We start from the raw sequence: 23,524 nt of genomic DNA, 5'->3' as shown, positions 1-23,524 counted from the left end.
ATAAGCATAAGGACATGTAGCCTAAAACATCCAAGTTAAATTTTATGTCTGAGACATTGAGAAAGCACAAGGCTGTAGCTTAAGGAAATCTGTTCAGTCAACAATGTTCTCAATATCATACACAATTAAACTGAATCAAAAAAACGTCTTCCATTTAGGTTGCATATTTGGACATGTTGCAAACTAATCTTGGACCCTTAAAAATCCCCCTCTAAAGAAGCATATGTCTTACACTGTGACATAGGAAATCATTCCACTGAACTGCTGCTGAATGACATTCTGGAGGCTTGGGTTCTTCTGTTTTGAGAGGATGTCTTCCAGGAGGGAGAGGAATAGCTTGGAGAATTCTTGTGCATCCTATATGAAAAAGAAGGGCAGAGGCTGGACAGAACTGTACGGTGTAAGGTAGACTATACGCTAGTCTCCTTGTTCTTGATGGGGCACAAATGTTTGTAGTCGAAAACTACTGATTTTGTACTTAGTTTGTGGATGTGTGAAGAATGTGTTTCCTAGATTTATCACCCAGAGAGATTTTTCAGAGACTTTTCTGATTGGCTGGAAGGGTGGCTATTAATTCTGTATAACGGGACACATATTAAATAGATCTGGCAAAAAAGAAGTTTAATCAACATTCCATATCAATTCTAATTGAATAGTAACAACCATACAGTTAAGCTAACTACAGTTAAGCCTGGAAGCAGGCTTAGCAACAATGGAATCATGTGTAAACAAAGTAACTGCCCACTATTATCACTGTCAGGACCAAAGGGAGTATTACAACAAACTGAACAAGTCAGCTTCTTTTTAAACTCAACCGCTTGTTTCCTTTGCGTTCTACAGTATAAAGGCATGCCTATTGCCTATAAAGTGGCAACTAGGGGATAAGCAGGCTAACGGCCTCGACTGCGCATCGTGAAGATCTTTGCAACTGCCTCGTTCATTAATTCTGTATATCGGGCAGGCGCGGCTCGTTCACTTGGGCAGGAGGGGCAGAGCACTACTAAAGAATTATCCACTAGAAAAGTAGATCCACAAAAAATTTTTTTTAAATAAAATGTTGTTTGTTTATTATTGTAATCAGTGGCAAAGTACTCAATCATGTTACATTTTTGTATGATTTGCAAAGAAATTTCGAAAAGATCGCAAACATCTCGTTGGTCATATCCGTAGTTGTTGTAGGCCTACTGTAACGTTACATTTAATTTCTTGTAGGGCAGTGACGTCACTGCCCTGAAGAAATTGAACAGCGCCTGCTGTTTGTCTATGTAAATCTGTCGACCGATAATGGAACTGCAACTAGAGCGCGGTTAGTAGAGGGTCGGGTGCGCAGATCATGCCACTGCCCACCCTATACGACGTCAGAACTTACTGTAATATGCCTACTGTATTAGTCCGCACAAAGTTTGTGAGGTCAGACAGACAGTTGAAAAATGCGAGTGAACAGCGTGTGTGCAATAGTGTGGAGTTTCTCTTAAAGAACTCATTCGAAAGACTTGAGTTTGTAGTTAAATTAGCTATCCAGACATAGGACCTGATCAGTCCGACATTAACATCGTATACCAACAAACAAAGGACAAGAGTCGGTCATTTAATCGGACATGTTCACGTTCGTGGTAGGCCTATGTCTGATAAGAAGCTCTGGTTGTCCTGAACGCAATAAAATGTTTTGTTTTCCATGCCTGCTTTTCCGATCTTCTGGGGGACAAGGGGATGTTTGGAGTAGGCTAGTGTAGGTGTGGGTGACATGAACACCACTGACATTTTCAGAGAAGGCAAAAAACATGAGGCTAGCATCTGAGTTGTGCAAATTAGCCATGCTGGGGAAAGCTAATATTGCAGCACAACTTGATAAGGGGCTACAGTGTAAGTGCGAAATCATGTTCAAATGTACTTCCAAGACCATTCAAAATGAGTTACTGGATTGCATGTTTGATGTAATGCAGGATCATATCATAACTGATTTGATCTGATCTGTGCAAGCAGAGGAGACTACAGACGTGTCCACCCACTGCCAATTAGTTGTAGTGTTTAGCCTACATCTGCGAACACTGTGCAAGAATGATTTTTCTGTTTTAAATCCATTGATGGGCAGACGAATGCATAATCGATCTCAACCGTGCTTTTGGGGCAGCTTGGTATAGTTTGTTCACCTGAGAGTGACACAGATAAAGTAAGGCTGACATTTGATTGGGCTAGTGTCATGAGAGGAGCATCTGGTGGAGTGCGTAAGAAAGTGCAAGATGTGTAGGCTACCCTAATTGCTATGCACATCAATTGAACCTGGTGATGGAAAAGACTGCGTCAGCAGCATCCTCAGTGGGTGTCTTCTTCTCGGATCTTAATGGTTTATGGTACGCTTTTTTCACAAGATCTCCGAAAAGATTTAAAAGCTTATTTTGGAGTGTTTCGAAATAATTGAAACATCTGGAGATGTTGATACAATCTCAGTTAGAGAGGCTAAAGGGTTTTCTCGAATGCTCTTAGATCTCTTAGCTATTAGAGTTTTTATTCCTTTTAGACCTGTTCTACAAGATCATGCCCTGTGTAGATGTGCTCTATGCACAGCTGCAGAAAAGAGCAATTGATGCAGTGGAGGCACACAGGGTTACAGACAAGTTTGTGGCCAACATGAGAAAGATAGGCCTACGTGATGTCCCGTGCCTTTGTGCAAAACATACCGGTGTCCAGGATAGGCGCAGGGCCGCTTCTAACTTTGCGCAAATTGCCTATGAAGTGTGTGACAATCATAGTTACCGCCACAGACAGATTTTCATTCACTGGCCATTTGTCTGCCGCCATCCTATTTGATAGTTCAAGCTTCCTCAAATTTTCCAAATCATTCCCCAAGGAGCTCTCTCGCAAATGTACTCTTTAAAGTTGATCTGGCTCTTTAACACAATAATTTTGTTATTTATAAATTATTTTATAAGCAGGCCTACATGACAATAAACAACTTGAACTTGACTATGAGAGCTGAGTGGTGTAAGGTGGCGTGAAGCCTACGCTTCACGATTCTTGATTTCGCAACGAATTCTCGGTTAATTTGTTTTCCTCTTGAGTTTTTCCCCCTAAGTAGTTCTCCACTGATCTGGGCTAATGAGCTGATTACCATTAGGCCTACCTACCTTGTAGCTTTTATTTGTCTCAAATATCTCAACATTTTTAACTTCACTGCGTATGAATAAAATAACATTAAGTAGGCTAACCATAGGTTAATAATGCATGAACAAATCGGTGTTTTGACCGCAAGTGGTAACATTATGGGATTCCATTCCCCAGATTTCGCTCATAGCCTAGCCATAGAAAGAAAGAGCCGTAAAAATTAACAAAATCTCCATGGACCGCCCTTAGTGTGCGTCCAGCTGCCGGGGACCTGGAACTATGGCAATATTTTTTCTTCTAAACTTGATCATCAGACTCTGCCCAGCCAGGAGCCGCTACTGATATCGGGACACATCAGCGGCTGTTATGCCTTACATGGCAACTTGGTTAATGTCAAGACCATTCTCTATTGTAACACCACAATCCTCTACTGCCTCCAAAAGCACTACATCAATACAATGCAAGTCAAAGGATGAGTGCCATCACCAACTTAATTGTGCGTTCAAGACAACTTGAATTCTACAGAATTAACATAGCCCCTTCAAAAGAACACTTGCTACATGTACACACATTTTCCTTTCCCTGAACATGTATGTGCTGATACAAAAATGCATAATGTTGTTTAAGGTATAGACTACTAAACACAGGGGAATTATTTACTCAATACAGTGGGGAGAATAAGTATTTGAACCCATGCTATTGGCATGGTGTGTTTTTCAGTTAGCCTATTAGCTGGTTTGATGCTCATTGAGTTCAATGCAAATCAAACCAGCTAATAGGCTAACTGAAAAACATACCATGCCAATCTCTAGGTATGGTGAAGGGTATGTGATGATGTGGGGCTATTTTAATTCCAAAGGCCAAGGGAACTTTATCAGGATGCATAGTATCCTGGATCCATGAAATAAGTGGCCTTTAAAAAATATAAAATCTGCCTGCCTCTATGGGAGTTTAACATAGGAGTCAAATACTTATTGCCCCTGTAATTTAAGGAAGAACATTTATTTATTTAGGATACATTCTTCATTCACTAAGAAAACTGGTGTCCTTAAAGGTTGGATTTTTTTTAATTAAGGCATTAAGATTCATTTCTAACAGATGATTTTAAATTCCTCTTTTTAGTCAACTTTAGCATGGGTTCAAATACTTATTCTCCCCCCTGTATATGACAGATAAGGAAAAAACAACAATGCCTCTGCAGTTTAAGAATATTTTGCTGTTATACCTGCTGTTGTCCCGTGTTAAGTCCTAAAGCTTTCACAAGCCCCGATGGATCGATGGATCTTCTGCTGCTGTTCTGCAGCAATGCAAACAAGTACTGGAGATGTTCACATATCGTCTCCGGCTCATCCTCTGCAAAGGGGTGTTGCAAATATTCTGTTAAACCATTTTCACTGATTGCTCATTCTAACTACACTAAAATCAGGCTTTACATACACAGCTCAGAGATAAAGTGGCTATGTCACAAAAAATATAACTTAAACCCAGGAAGAACAGTTGTCTGATTGATAGCCTTCCAATATAGGGTTCCTACTGAATATTCTGACTTTTTAAAATTCATGAAATTAACATGAAACAGCAAAGGCAAATATCAAATTCTAATGACCTTCCTGGCATCCTTCCTTCCCCCTCCAGTATCCAGATATAGCCTTAAGCTGTAGAAATATGTATCCGCCCTAATATCTATAATAGCAATTAAGATCTTGTAGAAGCCTAAAAAAGACCAAAACTGGGTTTAAGGCTGGTACCATAACCTCCATAATAGGGGTGTAACGGTACACAGAAGTCACGGTTCGACTGGTTGTTGTTCGGCCGTAGCCACGAGGCCGAAGTCCGAGTGGCGCAGGCAACAACAGCCGTGGGAATATCCATGACCAATCCCACGATCACGAGTGCTATATTGCTTTTATACAACAATTCTACCACAAACGAAATAATCTGAAAACACCCCATTATTGTTTAAAAATGTTCATTTCGACATCATTCTTACGCATCAAAAAATAGTTCCCTTTTCAATAGACAGCGTCTTGGTTGCTAGGTAACCAACATTCCAGATCCCTTGTTATGGGTCTTTGTGATTTACGTGTCTTCTTGAAAGAAATGTTGAAAGTCGGGCTGAAATCACATTCTAGGTTTGCTGCATGCATGTTACAAGGACACTGGGCCATGTCATGTAAGGGACATGGTACTGCAAAAAACGGAAACATAGCCTACATTGCAGACCACTAAACTTTATTAATTTATGGTGAATAAATGTTACACTACTGTGCACAGCCTGACGTGATGATGCTAGCACGTTAGCAGCAGTTAGCTAACTATGCTAACGTCAGTTATCTACAAGTCTCCTCCAAGTGACAATCATATTATACACAATGCTGGCAATGCTGAGAACAATTAGCATCCTCGTTTATCTTACTTACATTGAGTTGACTTCGCATTGTATCGCGGAGTGATTTATTATTAGCTCTGCAAAGTCTGAGTTGAAATGTCAAGGGATATTCTAACTCATGGAACGTCTCTCGGCCAATCAGAAACAAATAAATAGAGTTCCATGGAACCCAATTGTTGTATAATTGCAAGTATAAAAGTAGTCTAGTACAAAACGTTAGTTCTTTCTGTTTTTACCTGGGTAAGGCCACCGCACATCCAAATACATAGGCTTACTGACGATTCCTCAGCCGATTTCGCGAGAGGACCAAGACCAGTCCGCCCTAGCTCGAGCCGGTCCGGGCTCTCTACTAACTGACAGGCAGGTCTTGCTGCAGGCCTCCTGTCCCTGCAATATTGCGGCTTGTACAGGCAGCCATGGATATCGGATTCGTAGCTTAGCTTAAAAAAAAGATGGCAGCTCTTATCTTTTTAGTTTCTGAAAGTGACCCACTGATCTGTAATAGGTCTGTAGTGTGAGTGGGTCCCGCCCCCTGGAAAAATGAGTGTTTGTAGTCTTACCCCCTCCACAAAGATATGGGACTTCCTGCTTTCAATGACGCAAAATGATGATTTTTACATCAATGAAAGCAGGAACTGCAAAATTGAAATCCGTATTTCTCCCATGAGGGAATGATGCATGACCATTCAAAAACATGACTGGGTTTCTAATGATACAAAGCTTAATGCAAATGGGTGAAGTGTCCCTTTACGTTAATCAGTGTCTGTGAACTTTCAGAAGTAGTTCATGACTTTCAATTTCACTAAGGCATGAAAATAAAGTCATCTTGGGATCACAAAAAATCTTCAAGTGACCTCACTGCCAATAGATTATTTAGAGGGCATGCCAGGTAAAAGCTCTTCTACCGTCTAGTCATTTACTTACCAATGTAAACGGCAGGAGTTACTGAATGGTACATTGACTTTGTCTGGAAGTGTGGTCTATGGTATCATAAATCCCAAGAAAAACATTTTCAAAGGAAATCTGTCAATCTCTGCCAAGACACTAAAAGTAGGTCATGAGGGTGTCATTGGAGAAGCCGTTTTATTGGCAAAGGGAGGCTTAATTAAGAAGGTATTACAAGCAGGGGTGTCAATAATTGTGACACCCCTGCTTATTAAAAATATTTACTTCTTTATGAGATTTTTCTTTTTCTCAAAATAAATTTGCTTCCCTTCAAGGTTGGATCTTCCCTCGTTGTTTTCGTTGTGAAATTACAATAAATCACCAACAGATTATTTTTTATACCTGTTTTTAGTCAACTTTACCAAAGGTGGCAATCATTTTGGAGGGTACTGTATACAACTTCACACTTAACATAACATAGCATACCTGGGTCATTCCATGTCAAATCAGACAAAATCCAGAAAAATACTGTAGTTGCTGAACCGTCTCAGACTTTGCTCAAAGTTGGTCTAGCTAATATTTAGGTCCCAAATGTGGCTAACCTGAGTCTATGTTCTGTCCATCAACCCAGGAATTCTGGCAGAGATATAAGGTCCGACGGAGCTCCAAGTTGTGGAACCAAACTTGGAGGAAGGTGTTAACGTAGCAGGTGGCACCCAGGTTTGTTAAACCCACAAATGTATTCTGAGAAAAGATAACACCACATTATTTCAAAACATTATGCCTTTAACACCATGTTTAAACTACAATTTAACAACTCACCACAACTGAGAATATTGTATAACAGTAACATATATGACATATGATAATGGGGTGCAAAGGTTCTGAAATTGAGACCACACAAACATCCACAGTCTCGTGTCTGGTCTTCAGAGAGGATAGAGCAGGAGCCGTAAATGAAAGTGCCTAGCTTCAGTCAATGGGAGATTTGTGGGATTTCAACAAATTCTGTCCATTGCTTCTCTCTGGATTTTTTTCAATGTTATTTTTGGGGTTTTTTGCATGAACCATAACCATGTCTCAAAAATTGAGATGGGCATACTGTAGTAGGCTAATGGCAATGGCAATGGGCATACTGTAGTAGGCTACTCAAACATGTCCTAAAACAACCCTTAGCGTTCGTTTTCAAAACTGTGCAACTCACCGAGTGGTTAGTGGTGTTCGTTGATGTTCCAAAACAAGTAGCGTAGCGAAATACAGTTTCTGTCATCTTTTATTTGGCATTTTGTAAAATCCTATTGAAACGGAAAAAGGGGCTGTTTACGTTTGGTTGTAGTCTTTTCGCTCGTCTCAGAAGGCTAGCTAGCGTGAGCAGAGGATTTAAATCATACAATTGCGCCGTTATATTTGTTTTTAATAATCAACGAACACCACTAACCACTCGGTGAGTTGCAGAGTTTTGAAAACGAATGTTAAGAGTTGTTTTAGGACATGTTTGAGTAGCCTACTACATGATGCCCATTGCCAGCCACCCTGAGAAGTCAAAGGCGATTCAAAACGAGTCAGAAAAGTCGAGACAGGACCAATCGTCAAATGTCTGTGTCCACCACTCTAGTTCATCCAAAACAAACCAGAAAAGGGCCTTAAAGTGCTAAAAAACGGAATTTTCCTTTAAGGCTAAAAGTAGCTCCCAACTGGTGAATTTAGGAGCAACGCCTAAAAATAATGGGCGTGTCACTCCAAACTTTATGACTCCTAATTTTTTTCACTAAAAGTAATTCATGAAGCATTTTAGACCTAAAAGAAGCACCGAAGTCTGGGACAGCTTAAAAGAAGTCGAGAGGACTCCTAACTTACTAAGACCTATTCACAAACCGCTTTTTGTGGCATTTCACGTCGCAATGTTTTGAAATGCGTATGCGGCTACAGGAGATTGCAATCGCAAGGAAACAATTTTGCATTGTAGGCATAAAAGGGATGCAATAACGCCACCAACAACAACCAAAACTACCCATTGTCAACATATAAATTAAATGTAACGTTTCATTGTGAATCAAATTAAAATATTCTCCTCTTTGCAAACGTAGACATAGATATGGTGACAGATTAATTTAATAATGTTGCAAAGATCCTCCATCAATGTTTCATTAGGCTACTAGGCTATTGTTTTGCCTTACTCTTTATTCATTTAGACTATTTATTCAGTTATTCATCATCTTCCGTCCTTCACAATGCTTGTGTAGCGCACATATTCTCAGACCTGTCACCTGTCACTCATCATCGTAGGGGAGGTGTTTGGAATCATTCCCACATTACAATTACAATCATCAGCCAATTAAGGTGGTCACGTCAGTCAAGCTCGTGCATGAGTAATGACGTCATCCATAGCAACGAAGACTCACTCTTAGTTTAGGAGTTGTCATTTTTCCTTACCAAGAGTAGGTCTGAAAGGCTTTGTGAATAACTTTTAAGAGAAAACTCCTAGCTAAAATCTTTTAGTGCCATTTAGGAGTACTCCTAGTGGTAAGATAAAAGGCTTTGTGAATACGGCCCCAGATGTTTTACTTACTCTTATTATTAGCAAAATTATTGATATTTATAACAAAAATCTGAATGATATATTTAGGTTATTTTACTGAATTCATGCATATTGCTGTCCCAGAACCTAAAAACTAATTTTAAAAGCATTTATATAGGAAAATGCTACATATTTCTTAAGATCTTTTTATTATCTATTAAAAACGAAAACATTATTTGAGGTAGCAACTAGGGTTGGGCGATATGGTCTATTTTACAATATACGATATTTACTCTAAAAGAATTCATGATTTCTCATTTTCGTCCAGTGATGTTTTAAATCATACCAGTACGATGCAGTAGGCTAGGCTAAATCATACCAGTCCAATCCCTGCAAATAATATCTGCATTAAAACATTCTTGGTTATTCACAGATGGTTTCTATTTTATATTTGCATGACATTTTATATTTGCATGTAAAAGCAGAGGTGAAAGTAACTCACTTCTCTTTTTGCATGGCTTCATGGGTTTACAGTGGGCACTAGTTAAAAATGGACACTTCACTCACAAAAAAAAATGTGATTCACGCAGCTACGTGAAATGTAAGTACAACTGCAGCCGCTTTGGGGCAGCACGAGTCCGCTGTGGCGGTCCTACCCAATACTCGATGCAGCTAGCGTTGTCTGACGGTCGAGTGGGTTAATGCACGTATTTCCAGAACAGGTCTGCAACTTTCAGGCAGTCCTGAGTTCAAATCCAGGCAGGAGTAATGATGCGACGTTTTTCTTTAGAAATCTTTTTATTGAATCGAAGTTGTAGCCTCTACAGACAGTCGATGAGGTGTTCTGAAGTAGGCTTAGGCTGGGTGTAGGCTACTTTGAAACCCCTGCGGGGTAACGGGAGCATTTGTTTTTAAAACATAACTTGCATCTTTCCATTCCAACCATTATTAGGCCTAGGCCTATTTTTATCTTTTTTCTTTTTTTTTGCAAGGTGTTGCTCCTGGCAAGACTTGTTGATAAGACATTTGGAAATTAATTGCTAGCTGTTTTTGGGACATGTTAAACTTTCTTTATAATGAGCGCATACGGGAAGTAAAACAACTTGTAGTGCAGGGCGATATGTAGCAAAAAAAGGTGTTTGGAACATTTCATATAGATTTTTGCAAATTATGTTTTTTCACTTCTTCAGACTCTATAGTTAGCAAAACTACCTGTTTCCAATTTTTTCCCGGACTGCACAGGTCCAAAATCCAAGATGGCGGATATATCACCAAAAATTGCAAATAATCGCCTTTTTAAACATTTTAAATGGATATATGTTAGGTATTATCATTATATACATGCACTTTCTAATAAAATTGAATGACTTAGGTAATAAATATGACCATGGGTGACATGAGATGTCATGATTATCAACCAGTGATTGGTGTAACCACCATTATGCTATTTATTGGCATACCCGGAAAAACACATTGATTGATTAAAAGTTTCCTTCACATAACTTAATAATCATTTGAATTAAAGTAATGTTCTGCACTCACCACAATAGATTAGATTAGATTCAACTTCATTGTCATTGCAGAGTACAAGTATGAAGACAATTAAATGTGGTTTGCGTCTAACCAGAAGTGCAAAAAAGGAGAAATGTGCAATGTGATATACAATACAATATAAATATGTGCAGTGTATGTTAGCAGTTACTTTATAAGAGCAGAATAAATATGGCTATGTAATGTGAACAATGTATAAACAACATACATTGGGGGGGGGGGGGTTCTGCCTCCTTGTTGTCCCTGTCAAGATTGCTATGGTCGTGGACACCTCAACAGACACAGGCAAGGAGGCATCGGGCGGGGGTGGCTTTGTAGGTTGGTTGTCACCAGGATGCAGAGCTAGAGTTCAGCTGCAGGAAAGCTTCCTCTGAACCTGCTGTGCGCCTTATGCAAGCATCACTTGCCCTGGATGGCCTCAATGGAGGGGAGTGAGGAACCGGTGATGCGTTGGGCAGTTTTCACCACCCTCTGCAATGCTTTTCGGTCGTGGGCAGAGCAGTTGCCATACCAAACTGTGACACAGTTGGTAAGGATACGATTGATGGTGCAGGGATAGAAGTTCACCATGATCTGAGGAGGCGGTGGACCTTCTTTAGCCTCCTCAGATAGAAGAGACGCTGGTAAGCCTTCTTTATCAGGGTAGAGGTGTTGAGGGTCCAAGAGAGGTCCTCAGAGATGTGGACACCCAGAAATCTGAAGCTGGTGATACACTCCACTTCAGTCCCATTGATGAGAATGAGGGTGTGTGCTAGCTTTAGACTTCCTGAAGTCCACAATGAGCTCTTTGGTCTTCAATAATTCTGTTAACAGGACTTGCAGGAAATTGTGGGAACATATGAATTTGTTGATTATATGCAAGCCTAATGCTGCCCACTACAGCTAAGTCTGCCTTCATCCATGAATTGTGACTGCTTTCAGAAACAGCATCATCTGAACAATCTACAGAGAGTAGCTCAGTGCAATTAACACACACATTGGATAGCATCTTAATAGATGGCATGACTGTTGTGCAGGAGATGGTTGTCAGGAAAAGTGACATGAACTGTTGCTAAGATCTGGCAGAATGCTTCTTTGAAAATGTTGAAAGTGAGGCACGAGGCTACAATGACATATAGGCTACTTATTATTTAACAACTATACCATCACAAACTCCATGAAAGACAGGACGAGACAGGTCGATACAATGGGAAAAAGCACATGATAAGGGATACAAAATACAAGACTACACCAATCAAAGACTTTAAAGCTTTCTGGGATCGAAGGAAACCAAAGCCAACCTCGTCCTCTACCTTGCTCATAAAGCTGTTGAACTATGTAAACTGCCAGTCACAGTTCACACACACAAAGGTGGCAGTAGCAGTAAGTCATTTTGGCAAAACCCCACATATCTACACGTCACACAGATGTCTTGGTGCTTGCCCTTCGCAGGGTACCAGACATCAACAAAGACAGTCTCATTATCATGGGCACTGGAGAACGTCGACAAAAGATACATCTCAGCCTAGAAATCTTGACGCACCCTAGTGGCAGCAAATGTAATTTCTAGCCAGGGTCTAGCAACTCTCCGTTGGCTTGTGAGGTGGAAAAACCAAACTTTTGGTCCAGCCAATCACATCGTGCATAGAGTCGGTGGACCTATCAGGTATCCTATATCCTGTCAGGAAATTGAAAGACAACCGTTTGTCCCGCCATTTACTGTTTATCCCGTGGGAAAGGAAAGGTTTCTGTTTCAAGTCAATCAAGTCATGATGATGTCATTAACACACTTTGTAGGCTTGTAGTAGGTCCTCATCCATCTCCAGACGTGTTAGCTGGATGTGAGAAATGTGTGTGTCAGCTCCTCAAAACATGGTTTTCAAACAGCTAAAGCCCTTCAGTGGAACTCGGGAACTAGGGAAATCCCATCCCTATGATTGTCCTACCATCGCCTATTGCTGTCCCCATGCTCGGATTCCTGCCCGCGCAGCCTAGAGACCCACTACTTGCTCGATGACAACTCCTAATCCCTATGGACAATTCATCCCCTACACTGGACTATTTGAACTTAACACTAAATAGGATTCATGCATTATCATACTGGTTATGTAACCATCTAACCACTTTGTAACATATACCTCAGGTGGCTTTAAATACCATGTTCTATTCTCTGTATATAGACCTTACTGTCCTGTAACTGACCCCAGGCAGATGGGTCAGGCCCTTGAGTCGTGGATCTGCTTAGGGTTTCATCCGATATGTTTCTCCAATTCTTGCGAGTTTTTCCTCGCCCCTGTTACTCATTGGCTCTGTCTGAATGTTTAACACTCTGTAAAGCGCCATGAGACATGGGTAATGTTTTGACGCTCTATAAGTGAAATTAAGTTGAAATTGAAATTCTGAGAGCACACAGGCAAGCAAATGTTTGGGCACAAGATACAGTGCCTGCTCCAAAGATTCTTGACTCACTATCACTGGGATGGAGGCAAATTGTTGATGGGCAATGGGCTCCTGTTCTGTCAAAACTTCCACCAGCACCACAGGCTGTTGTGGAGCTTGTGAAGTGCTGTTGTCTTGCCAGCCAATGCAGTAGAAGTTGTTCTTGCAAGAGTAACAACTTACCATTCACACAACTTTGCAGGTGTGAAGGCTCTGAGGAGATGTGCACCAATATTAAAAAGACAGTGACAGTGGTAAGGATAAATACTTGAGTGACAATGTTTTGTTGAACTCTTCAATAATGAAACAAAATGCAGATTTTTTTAATGTTTTTTTATTTTTCCCATTTTTTCTCCAAATTTCTTGGCAAATGATGCAATACATCTTTTGTAAATAGTCTGTATCTCACTTGTCTACCTTATTATGTGTATATTTATCAAAAGAATTGACCACTTTAAGCCTTTATATTATTTTTCTGCATATATTGTCCACCATCTTGAATTTTGGCACTGAAAATGAAGAAAAAAATTGGAAACAGGTTGTTTTGCATTCAATGGGGTCCTAGCAAGTAAAAAATCACCAGTTGCAAAAATCTATATGAACCGTTCCTAAAATTGCACGATTCCCCATACTATTGTTGCCGTTTCAACCCTCTTGTTGCTTGCAGTTTGTTAAAAAAATAGCGCTGCAGTCTACAGATTACATTATTTATTTCTGATTAATTGCGTCTTTCGATGTCTTTTGCGACATCTGCTCGTTAGGCTGGGCAACTGTCAATGTCCTTGTACAAGTAAATGTTCAACAATTTGCTGGTGTACAGGCTATAATCAATTAGCTAAATAATTTGTCCAGCTGTTTAAAATATTTTTCATGCTACATTCAAACGCAAAAAGTGCTTTGATATCTTTTTCGTTGTCGTTTGAACGTCAGCAAGCAGGCATGTTGCGGTTGCAATTTAAGTGAAATTTCTACAATATCCCAACCTATCCCACTCTGATATTTAGAGTTGTTTCGTTAAGATAGAATTATTATTTACATTTTGGGTTCAGCAAAGGAAGTTTTTTGCCTTTTTTATTCATGCCCTTTACAACTATGCTTATCCGCCCTGGCAAACTTCGACCACTGCATGATGATACTGCTTTTATTACACAACTGAGAAATAGGCGATTGGGCTCGTCCTTTACAGCAACAGGACACAATATCCCTCCAACTCTAGCCTCGCCCGTCACTTGTTGCCTTCATATTTTTCCTTTCAAATTTGTGATATCACTCAAGTCTTGCTTTAATTAATTAGCAAGTTACTACCAGAAGCCAAAAATCTGACTCACTAGCTCAAAAATGCCGTCATGTAGGCTACTTTCTGAAAATTAAACAATCGGAAGCAGCTGCAATTGTAAAGGGACATTTTGAAAGAGACCTGCTGCGTCTAGTTTGATAAGCAGCGTCATGAACCGCACTCAAATAGTCTACGGTATGATTTGTTTAACTTCTAATAGCCTAGGCTCTACTTTTGAAATTACATGCGGGGCTGAAGCCCTGGCAAATGTGTGTGTGGTCCTATCTGAAATTATTAGCGTCTGTAGACATTTGCGCCTGCAGGTGTATGGCTACTCAGTGTTGGGGTCGTTTGTAATTAGTATTTAGTAATGTATAAGGCCTACACATTACTCGCTACTGTAAAAAAAATGTAATCTATTGCATTACATCTTTACTCTATGGGGATTAACACCTTAGGCTACTTTTGCGTTATTGCATTGAAATGTTTCTATGGACATCGTTATCAATATTGTCCCCTTTTATTTATTATTTAATTATTGACAGTTGGGAAACATTAGTCTAGTCCAAACCAGGTTGCGCTGTAGGCCTACCAGGCATTTCTTACAGATAGCTAATCAATGCTTTGTCTTAGGCTACTGAAAGCTGCCTTCAAAAGTTAATGAACACGGCACTTCCTACTGCTTTTAAAAATTGCTTCATGGAAGCGCTGCTGCCCAGCTTGCGCACCCTCCTTCACAATGTTGAATGATGACACGCACACAACTTGCAAAACATTGAACTGCTTTGAGTGAAGTGCGCTTGCGAGTTGTGTTCCTTCTGTTATTAATACTAGATGCTCTTCTTCACACTGAAAACAGTGGCAGTCCTAGCTTGTAGCCTATAGACTAACACCCTGATATTTTTTTGGGAATCAATTTGTGGTGTGATTGACATCAGACTAGTCATTAGCTAGTTAGTTGTGCACAGTTTCCCACTCAGTAGTAAGGTAACAAATAGCCTACTCTGTTGAATTTAATTTTTTTTTTGCCAATATTCTTGTCGCCCTCCCAGAATTCTGAATATCTTTGCTCGCACACTGTAGGAACTGTAACGTGATTACTGACACGTTACACCCAATTCTGCTCAGCTACGAGTAGCCTAGAGAAAGTCTCCCGTGTGTAAATTCACTCCAGGTTGGCCTACCCCATAAACTGCATGACAGTAGGCTATTTCTATTTATCTGTAAAATTACCACGTTTGTTCAACTTTATGAAGCAGAATTACGCAGGCTATTTGAAACGCACACATTTTGTTTGCGCAAGAAAGAGAAAATACAGCGCACACGACTTGGGGGGGGGGGGGGGGGGGGGGGGGGTCGTTATCTGGCCCCTGCACTTTGAAACTCGTTCCTGCGCCCCTGCCTTGTTGCCTTTATGATTTCCTTATAACTTTCTTATACTAAATAGGTAATGCAAACAATGCCATGCCTAACCCTGGAACTGACTGACTCTGTGTCTCTCTCTCATGCGTGCACACGCTCTAAGTAGCCTACGTTCCAAATTATGGGAAGGTAAAGTTAGATCTGCTGCATGAAGAAGAGTGAGAGGAAACCCTTGTCCTGCTTTTATATTTGATAAATAGGTCCATCTCATCTCACAGTTCCCATGCATGATCCGAATAATGGTTTCATATTTGATTTTGGTTTCAAAATCCATTGCTATTTCGTTTCCAAAACAAATTGGAACTGCTTCCATCTTCTATGAACCTAGTTCATTGTTGAACAACACTAGCACTAGCCTATGCTACCCATAGACAGTGACACTACCACCACTGTTGAACTGAAAGTTTACTTCTTCTCATATACACCTTGACATCACACCCTCTTCTGAATAAACTGTTCAGGATTGGTTAGCAAGTGTGTGACGCGTTGTTCACGTTGTTACTGAGAGAGAGGGAGCAAGGTTAAGTGTAGAGAGATAGGGACACGAAATGGCAAAGCAAGTGTTGCCGCTTAAAACAATGATGACGTGAAATATTTGCAATATAATACTTTAATGTATCTCACATACGGTAAACTGCGATATATCGAGTATATCCAGTTTATCGCCCAGCCTTAGAAGCAACAAGTTTAATATAAAATCATACTTTTAAGGTACTTTTACTTTGTTGTCACAATACCAAAATTGACTTTGATGCAATGCCTACTAGGGCTTTGACTTTTGCCCAAAAATCATATTCGAAGTTCGTTTGTTTATTAATATTAAAATTCAAATATATTCGAATATGTATTAATAATATTTTAACCATTAAATGTCTTCAGTAAGACCGATATTGGCATCAAACTTAAGTTCTATATGTTCTGTCCACCAGAGGGCAGTGTATCAGTCAATGTCAATAGACTATGTGCACGAAAGGCTGAGTATGCGTGTGTTAAAATTGTTATTATTGAGCATAGGGCTGGGCGATAAAACGATAGCAATATGTATCGCAATAGACATGTAATCGATATCAATAAAAAATACGTTCAATAGAACATTCATAATTAAAAGAAACACACACCTCCTGCCTTACGTTGTCCATAAATAAATATGCTAAATATATCTTGCATTGTAGTATGTCAAACTCTACCAGAGTAGGCGATAGAAGTAGGCCTACCTCAACACAGACTCTCCTTGCCCCGTGCACTCTCTCTCTCTCCCTCTCAACAGGCGCATCCCTCCTCAGCATGCACATGTAATCCAAACATTAATCGTGCAAGACGACTGGCTAAATTGCTATTAAATCCGGTTAGCATCATTAGCATGCTGCACGAATTTGTTCAAAACTGTTGCATTCAAATTGACTGCTAAGTTCTAATCATCTCAATCCAAATAGTTGTAGTGTTAATTTTGTCACCTATTTTTAATTTAGTCTTAGTCTTGTGACGAAATGTCCTTTTTAGTCTTTGTCATATTTAGTCATTCAAATATCATTTTTGTTAGTCAAGTTTTAGTCGACTAAAAGTCTCGTCATTTTAGTCTAGTTTTAGTCAAAAGAAAACTAAAGGTATCTTAGTCTTAGTCAGTTTTAGTCAACACATTTTAGTCTTTTTTATAACAAATTATTTCTGATTACCATTTGAGTCAAATAGTGTTTCACACATCTCAATTTTCCAACAATATTGTGTGTCGACAGGGCTACTCGTCTATTATAATTACTCATTCTGATTTTTTGTCAGTCAGTATGTTTACATGCACAGGTAAGTCGAGCTACAGTTATAGCTCGGCTGGGATTTGACCATAGACAGTAAAAGATTTGACTGGACCACTGTCATATTCGTAGACCAGTGTTTCTCAAAGTGTGGTCTGGGGATCACTGGTGGTCTGCAAGCTATCCCAAGTGGTCAGCGAGCAGACGTGGTAAAATATAATATAGATGAGTTGTTTGCAATATAACTTGTATGTAAATCCAAACAGTTCTGCAACACTGTCTATGTAAGATATGCCAGTTTAAATCATACAGTATGAATCCTCTGACACAATAAGCAAAGTGCAAAGACAATAAGCAAGGTCGTAGGCCAAACTATTAATGTTTTACTCGGCCTCGCTAGATGGCGATATGCGCCCAAACACAACACATTCCCCAAACAGACTCTCCATCTTAGCCATAGCTAACTTGCTAGCGAACTTTCCATATTAGCTTACTTGCTAGCAAACTTTGCATCATCAGTCTAACTAGATGAATAGTTGACATTACATGCTGAACATTTTCGTATGGACATTCTGGGGGATGTTAATTTGTATGAGAGAAGCTTCAACTTCTGGGTATGTAGCATTGTGGCATAAAGCTTAGGTAGTTAGCTTGCTAACTCTGGCAGAAATCTCCAGTGTTCTTGTTACATGTAGTTTCGTGTTGCAGCCACAGGGTTGCAGCAGCAGCACGTAGACTAGCCTACAGGAAAGCTGTTGCGTATGAACTCATTCGGAATATTTTGAAAACATAACAGCTAGATATTCTGTCTTCTCATTTTGTAGACGAACATGAAGGGAGATTTTATCTTAACAAAAACAATAATGCATCTTAAGATAGTCTTAGTCAGTGTTTCAGGACATTACTGCCGTCTCTTCATCGTCTTGTCTTAGTCATGAAAAAAAAGGTCGTTGACTAACATATTTCCTCTCGTCTCGTCTGACGAAATTAACACTATCCCGATGCAAATGGAAAAGTATTTTCCAAGACTCAAACGGGCCTGTCCCAAGGAGAAAAAGTATTTATTTGAAACTTAAACACACGTATGGAAACTGAACAGTCTAACCAGACTATGATAAACTAGCAAATTAAGCTAACGTTAGCCTACTTTGTTTACAATATTTCCAGGCTTCAACCAGTGCTGCTTTTCATTCAGACTTATCTGCACATTTATTTATTTGAGTGTTTTTCATGATTCTTTGATTGATAACTGAGGTGATTAAAATCAGAGGAAGGTTAAGTTTAAAATAAAAGTGTCTATTATGTCTATGTGTGAGCTCACTAAGCACGAACCAGCCAGGATGCTAACTTCACCTACAGGAGCCCAGCTGACCAATAATAGTCTTGCTAATGAGCTCGCGATTTTACTTCACCAGGCGTGAAAAAAACCTCGGAATCTGAATTGAAAAGAACGTTTACAACCAAATACATTTATAGAAATTATCTCCATAGGCTACAGGTTCGAATATTAAGAGATCCCTAAAATTCGTTCGAATATCTTTAATTTTTAAAATAATCGAATTATATTCGAATAACGAAGTTAACGAGTCAAAGCCCTAATGCCTACCATAAATATCACAATACTCGATACTGAAACGATACCACGGCGAAATCCTAAAATATCTAGAAAATGGAGGCACTCCTCCTCCAGGTGTCATTTGTGTTGAATTGGATGCACTTTTGTAGTGTGCAGGTAAATCCTGGGTTCATCATCATAAAGTACCTACATGTTTACTATTTTTATAATCAGTAAAATAGTACTTTGTGTGTGGTTAAGTGCTTTATTGTTTGTTACAGCTAATTTACATTCGGTGTTGTGTTTTGAAAATGAATTAGCCTACCTTTAAATAGGCACATTAGGCTAGATGAAGGTCAGTGTCAAAATTATTGCATGCAAATAATTAACAAATAATAAAAGAACCACAGTTCGGTTCGTATCACAGTTTTAAGTTCGGTCACGGTTTTCGGTTCTGTACAGTTTTTCTTGTTATGTTTTCTTTTAATCTTTAACACTTTAGAAATACCATACTTCAGCATATGATGTATAGCTTAATTATCCAACATTTCGACTGCAGTATTAGTATAGTTATATCATGTAATCATGCACAAACTGAAAGAATTTGACTTGACTTTAAGCACAATATTAAGACCACCTCTGAGGAAAGGTGATATTTTGATACAGCAAAAGTGAAGACGTTGATGATTTCAAATTACTTTTCATTTATTTGGCAAAGAAATGTGATGTTGCCAACTACAGGAACTTCTATGCCTTTGTAGCACACTAAGATTGACTGAAATATTACGGAATATTTTAATTACCTTACAGTAAAAATTATTTATTATTAGCCTACTACACGTCTCCCCTGCACACATGAGAGAAGGGGGCGCTCATATAGCCTCCTACTCCCCTTAATGATTGCAAATATAGACTTGATTGCGACTTCCAAACCGTTTTTGTGAGGGCTACTTTGTTAATATTTGGGAAACTGCAAGTAAGCTAACCCTGAATACCTAACTATTTTCAAACGAATGAAAAATAATAGTGTCTTTAATATAACATTTTACTTTACCATTTATATTCGCTTCTTCTTCTCCTTCCCGATCGTTCTTCACTAGGCTACTACCATATCCTACCGCTGTCCGCTATATTTGATTGACAGATTGTGTGAACAAACAGTGAGGGCGTGCGATACATTTTTATCCAATCGCATGTCTTCCCTTGTTAAGGCCCGCATCAGGCCTTCACAAGGAATCACTGCGTTTTCGGCACCTAAGCAACCATTAGAAATCATGTTTGGATTCGGGTTGATTGATGGCTACATCTGACTGATTAGCCAATCAAATCGACCTATTATGGCAAGGAAGGCAGGTCTGACTGCAGTTGGGCCTGCAATGTTGGAAAAGAATACCGGAACCGTTCATCACTAATTTTGACGCTATCTATTTGACTTGAGGAACTTCGTGAGCATCTTCTGTCAGTCAGACTGACATTCACTGGAAAAGTACATGATGTCACACTGACATGGCTATGGTTATAGCTATGGAAAGTATATTTACCATTTTTGTTTTAAATATATATATTGATAAGCCTTCATTAAGCAAAATTGTATCATGTAACGTTACAGTGTCAACTGGACTACATGTTAGCAAGATGCACATAATGTCAGCTAGCTCTGCACGTAGCTGGTCAGTAGCCTATGCAGGAATTGGTAAGTTTTGTTTCATGTTTATTTGATAACATAGACTTATAATACATGCTTGTAATCTGGTCCTTTGCTATATAAAAAAGTGTTTTTGTGCTGCTTGCAAACCACAGTGCTTGGTTACTAGATTGTATGCTAGCTTGAAGTTGTGTGTGAGTTGATGTGGCTTTGGTGAAGCTGTCTGGATCGGCATCTATGTGGAAATTGTCATTTGCCTTGGTTTCCTCCTGCCCTGCTAGTTAGTCTGACTTTTTATATATCTGTGTTTTGTGGACATTATTGGTGAAATCCATGGCGTGGCCATCAGACATTATGGAATAGGCAACAAGCAGTAGTAGCAGCATAGGGCAATACATTTTTTGATTTTTATGTTTAATATCATGGTGGTGTGCTAAGACACTTTCTCATAAATACATTTGGCAAACACTGTAGGATAGCCTACTGTAGTTCCACATTAGCTTTTGAGTAATCAGAGCAGCAGCACAACCTAAAACAGTTGCACTGTAACGTTAACGTTAAAGCTACAGCTAAGTGAGAGCCCTACAAACAGTCTAAAGCAAGTTTGCTGATATCAGATTAAACTATTAAATGATTTGGACACATCATTGTAGACCTGTGGCAGTGCCATATGTGCGTTCAAGTCATGAACATAAGTTAGGCAACCAATAGCCAAAATATTTCAAAATAGTCTGCACAAACCCATACTTGAGCGCACTTGGTATTCACTTTCAATATGACATGGACTAAATTGCACGTCTTCACCGGACAGTAGCAGGCAGCAGATTGTATAATGAACATGGGTGATAAATAAGTAGCCTAGGCTAGCAGCCTATTCACTTTGCTGCTGATAAGGATGATGGCCGGGTCATCGGCCATGTAAGGGATAACGGCCGCCGAGGTGTCCTGTTATACGGAATTAATGGACGAGGGCGAGTTGCCTCCGCCCGAGTATGGCTCTATGGCTCTGCCCTCACCGAAATGCTGGGAAATTACACATTTTAACGCTGAAATGCAAAAACGCCCCCCCATTATTATTTTTTGTCAAAAAATAGTCATCATTGAAGGCCTAACGACTGAACGCACGGTCCACCACTGGTATTGATACTAGGGCTGTCACTTTACGTTCGAAAATCGATTGCACAATCGATTGGACCAAACAACACAAGTTTTGAAAAACAAAATAGGCAATCAATTTTAACCAAATATGTACACTATTAATTTTAAACGAATTAAACAAATAATAATATCGATGCATCTCGTAATGTTTTTAACGTCACAAATATAGAATATTCTCATTTTAAATTAAAATTCATCCTGTTAGACAAAGTAAATGAGTTTGAGCAATGAGTCGATGAGCTTGACAGTTTTCTGTAATAGTTAAGCATGTCATCATTCTGATAGAATGTCAAAAATATGAAAAGCTAAAAGAAGCTAAAATGTTACCGCTGAATCTCCCCCGCTAGTCAACACATTAACCGGTCATCACAAAATAATCTCGAAGGCTTTCAAAATACTGTAAACACAGTCCAGACCTTGTCTCGTCGTTCTGAGCTGGGATCATCAATGTTATGGAAGGTGTTCTCGTCAATGTCCCCCAACCAGAGATGTTCTCCAATCCCAATTAAGCAATTTGGGTTCCCCTTGCAATTCCTCCTACACACAATGAGAACAGTTGTGCAGGCTAACGTTACTACTTTGCGTTTCAGTTTTACTAACGTTAGCATTCGTTACATCATTAATTCACACCAAAACATTTGCTATGTCATGTTTTTCTCGTTAGCCCAGCAAACTTAGACATAACAAGTAAGTTTCAATAACATAATTACCAAATAACGTAGAGCTACGTCTGATGTACCGTTAACGTTACATGCAATGACCAACATATTTACCTGCATGTTCCTCTTTTGCATGCTGAGAGAGCGATTCGATAAGCTTGTTCGATATGTTCGTTTTTAATATCTTCTGGTTTCACCGTCTCAACCCACTGCCAAGCGGCTTTCTCTAGCTGTACCCGAGGAGCCATCCTGCACTTACAATAAGAGAACCCAGACTGTTAAGATGGAGAGGTCGCGGATGCACGCGGCCTTCACGGCACCGCTAGCTAGGTAAACGTTAGCCAGCTACGTTTTACTAATCATACAATCATACAAATTGTGAAACACAAATATCAATGGCTAAGGTGAACCCCACCCTTCAAATATAGAGTCTGAAAAACTTAAGCGGTACTTTTGGTAACGTATCTCTGACTGTGATGCTAACTTTGTAGCTACTGAGTTAGCATGTACAGCTAACTAGCTGGCACTACTTTGTTAGCTTTAAACAGCGCTAACGTTAGCCAGATATTTTCTACCTAACTTAGCCTAATTGCAAAATAGCCTTCAAGTTCAAGCAAGGTCTATTTAATTAAACAGTTAGATTGAATCTTGAGATTCACCTCGATGTTACATTTCCGATAATACCGTTAACGTTAGATGTAATGCACTTGTGATGACATTTCATTCCAGTTCGTATTTAGCGCCCTTGCGTCAGTTGCGATATGAGTACTTTCCTCCCTTCAGAGAAGGAGCTTTGCTCCAGTTTCTGCAGTTGCGCGTGACGCAAAGCCTCTGATGTTCACGTGTTTGCTGAAGCAACCGTATGAAAAAAAAAAATCTGAGATGCTCTAAATAACTTATAACGTATTAGGCTGGCAAAAATTATTATTACAGTGCAAGCAAAGCTATGTTATTCAGCAAAGCTGTTTGTTATTCGGTGACTTCTTTATAGATGATTAGATAGAGATAGTGATGATTTAAATAATTACCCTCCAATCTCCAAATTACCAAAGATTTTTGAATCATTGTTTAATTCAACTCAAGTAATTTCTTTCCAGTTATCAAATATTACATCCACAACAATCCGGGTTAAGAATAGTCCAGGCAAAGTAACTTTTTTTTTTTTCAGATTAGGCTACCCAAAATATACCCGCATAGG

General features: G+C 39.4%; 1 protein-coding gene across 7 annotated transcripts in view; it reads right to left on the bottom strand.

Moving 5' to 3' along the window:
- usp48 (ubiquitin specific peptidase 48) overlaps nt 1–23,139 on the bottom strand; it is a 228,428-nt gene extending 205,289 nt beyond the window's left edge. For 6 of the 7 annotated variants that reach the window (XR_006031174.1, XM_042088884.1, XM_042088885.1 and 3 more), the window contains exons 1-6: nt 22,986–23,139; nt 22,441–22,575; nt 22,084–22,204; nt 6,979–7,120; nt 4,328–4,455; nt 233–357 (exon numbers count right to left, since the gene is read on the bottom strand). Coding sequence is in view for 6 of the 7 variants with exons in the window: in XM_042088884.1 (XP_041944818.1) it covers nt 233–357; nt 4,328–4,455; nt 6,979–7,120; nt 22,084–22,204; nt 22,441–22,575; nt 22,986–23,050 (716 nt within the window). In the remaining variant the exon portion in view is untranslated. Of the gene's footprint in view, nt 1–232; nt 358–4,327; nt 4,456–6,978; nt 7,121–22,083; nt 22,205–22,440; nt 22,581–22,985 lie in introns of all 7 variants that reach the window. The other variant, XM_042088886.1, reaches the window with a different exon arrangement.
- Between the last annotated feature and the right edge of the window lie 385 nt (nt 23,140–23,524).

Source organism: Alosa sapidissima, chromosome 4, assembly GCF_018492685.1.
Source record: "Alosa sapidissima isolate fAloSap1 chromosome 4, fAloSap1.pri, whole genome shotgun sequence".
In the NCBI taxonomy this organism is placed as follows: Eukaryota; Metazoa; Chordata; class Actinopteri; order Clupeiformes; family Clupeidae; genus Alosa; species Alosa sapidissima.
The sequence above is the reverse complement of the archived record's forward strand: the minus strand, read 5'-3'. Positions and strand labels throughout refer to the sequence as shown.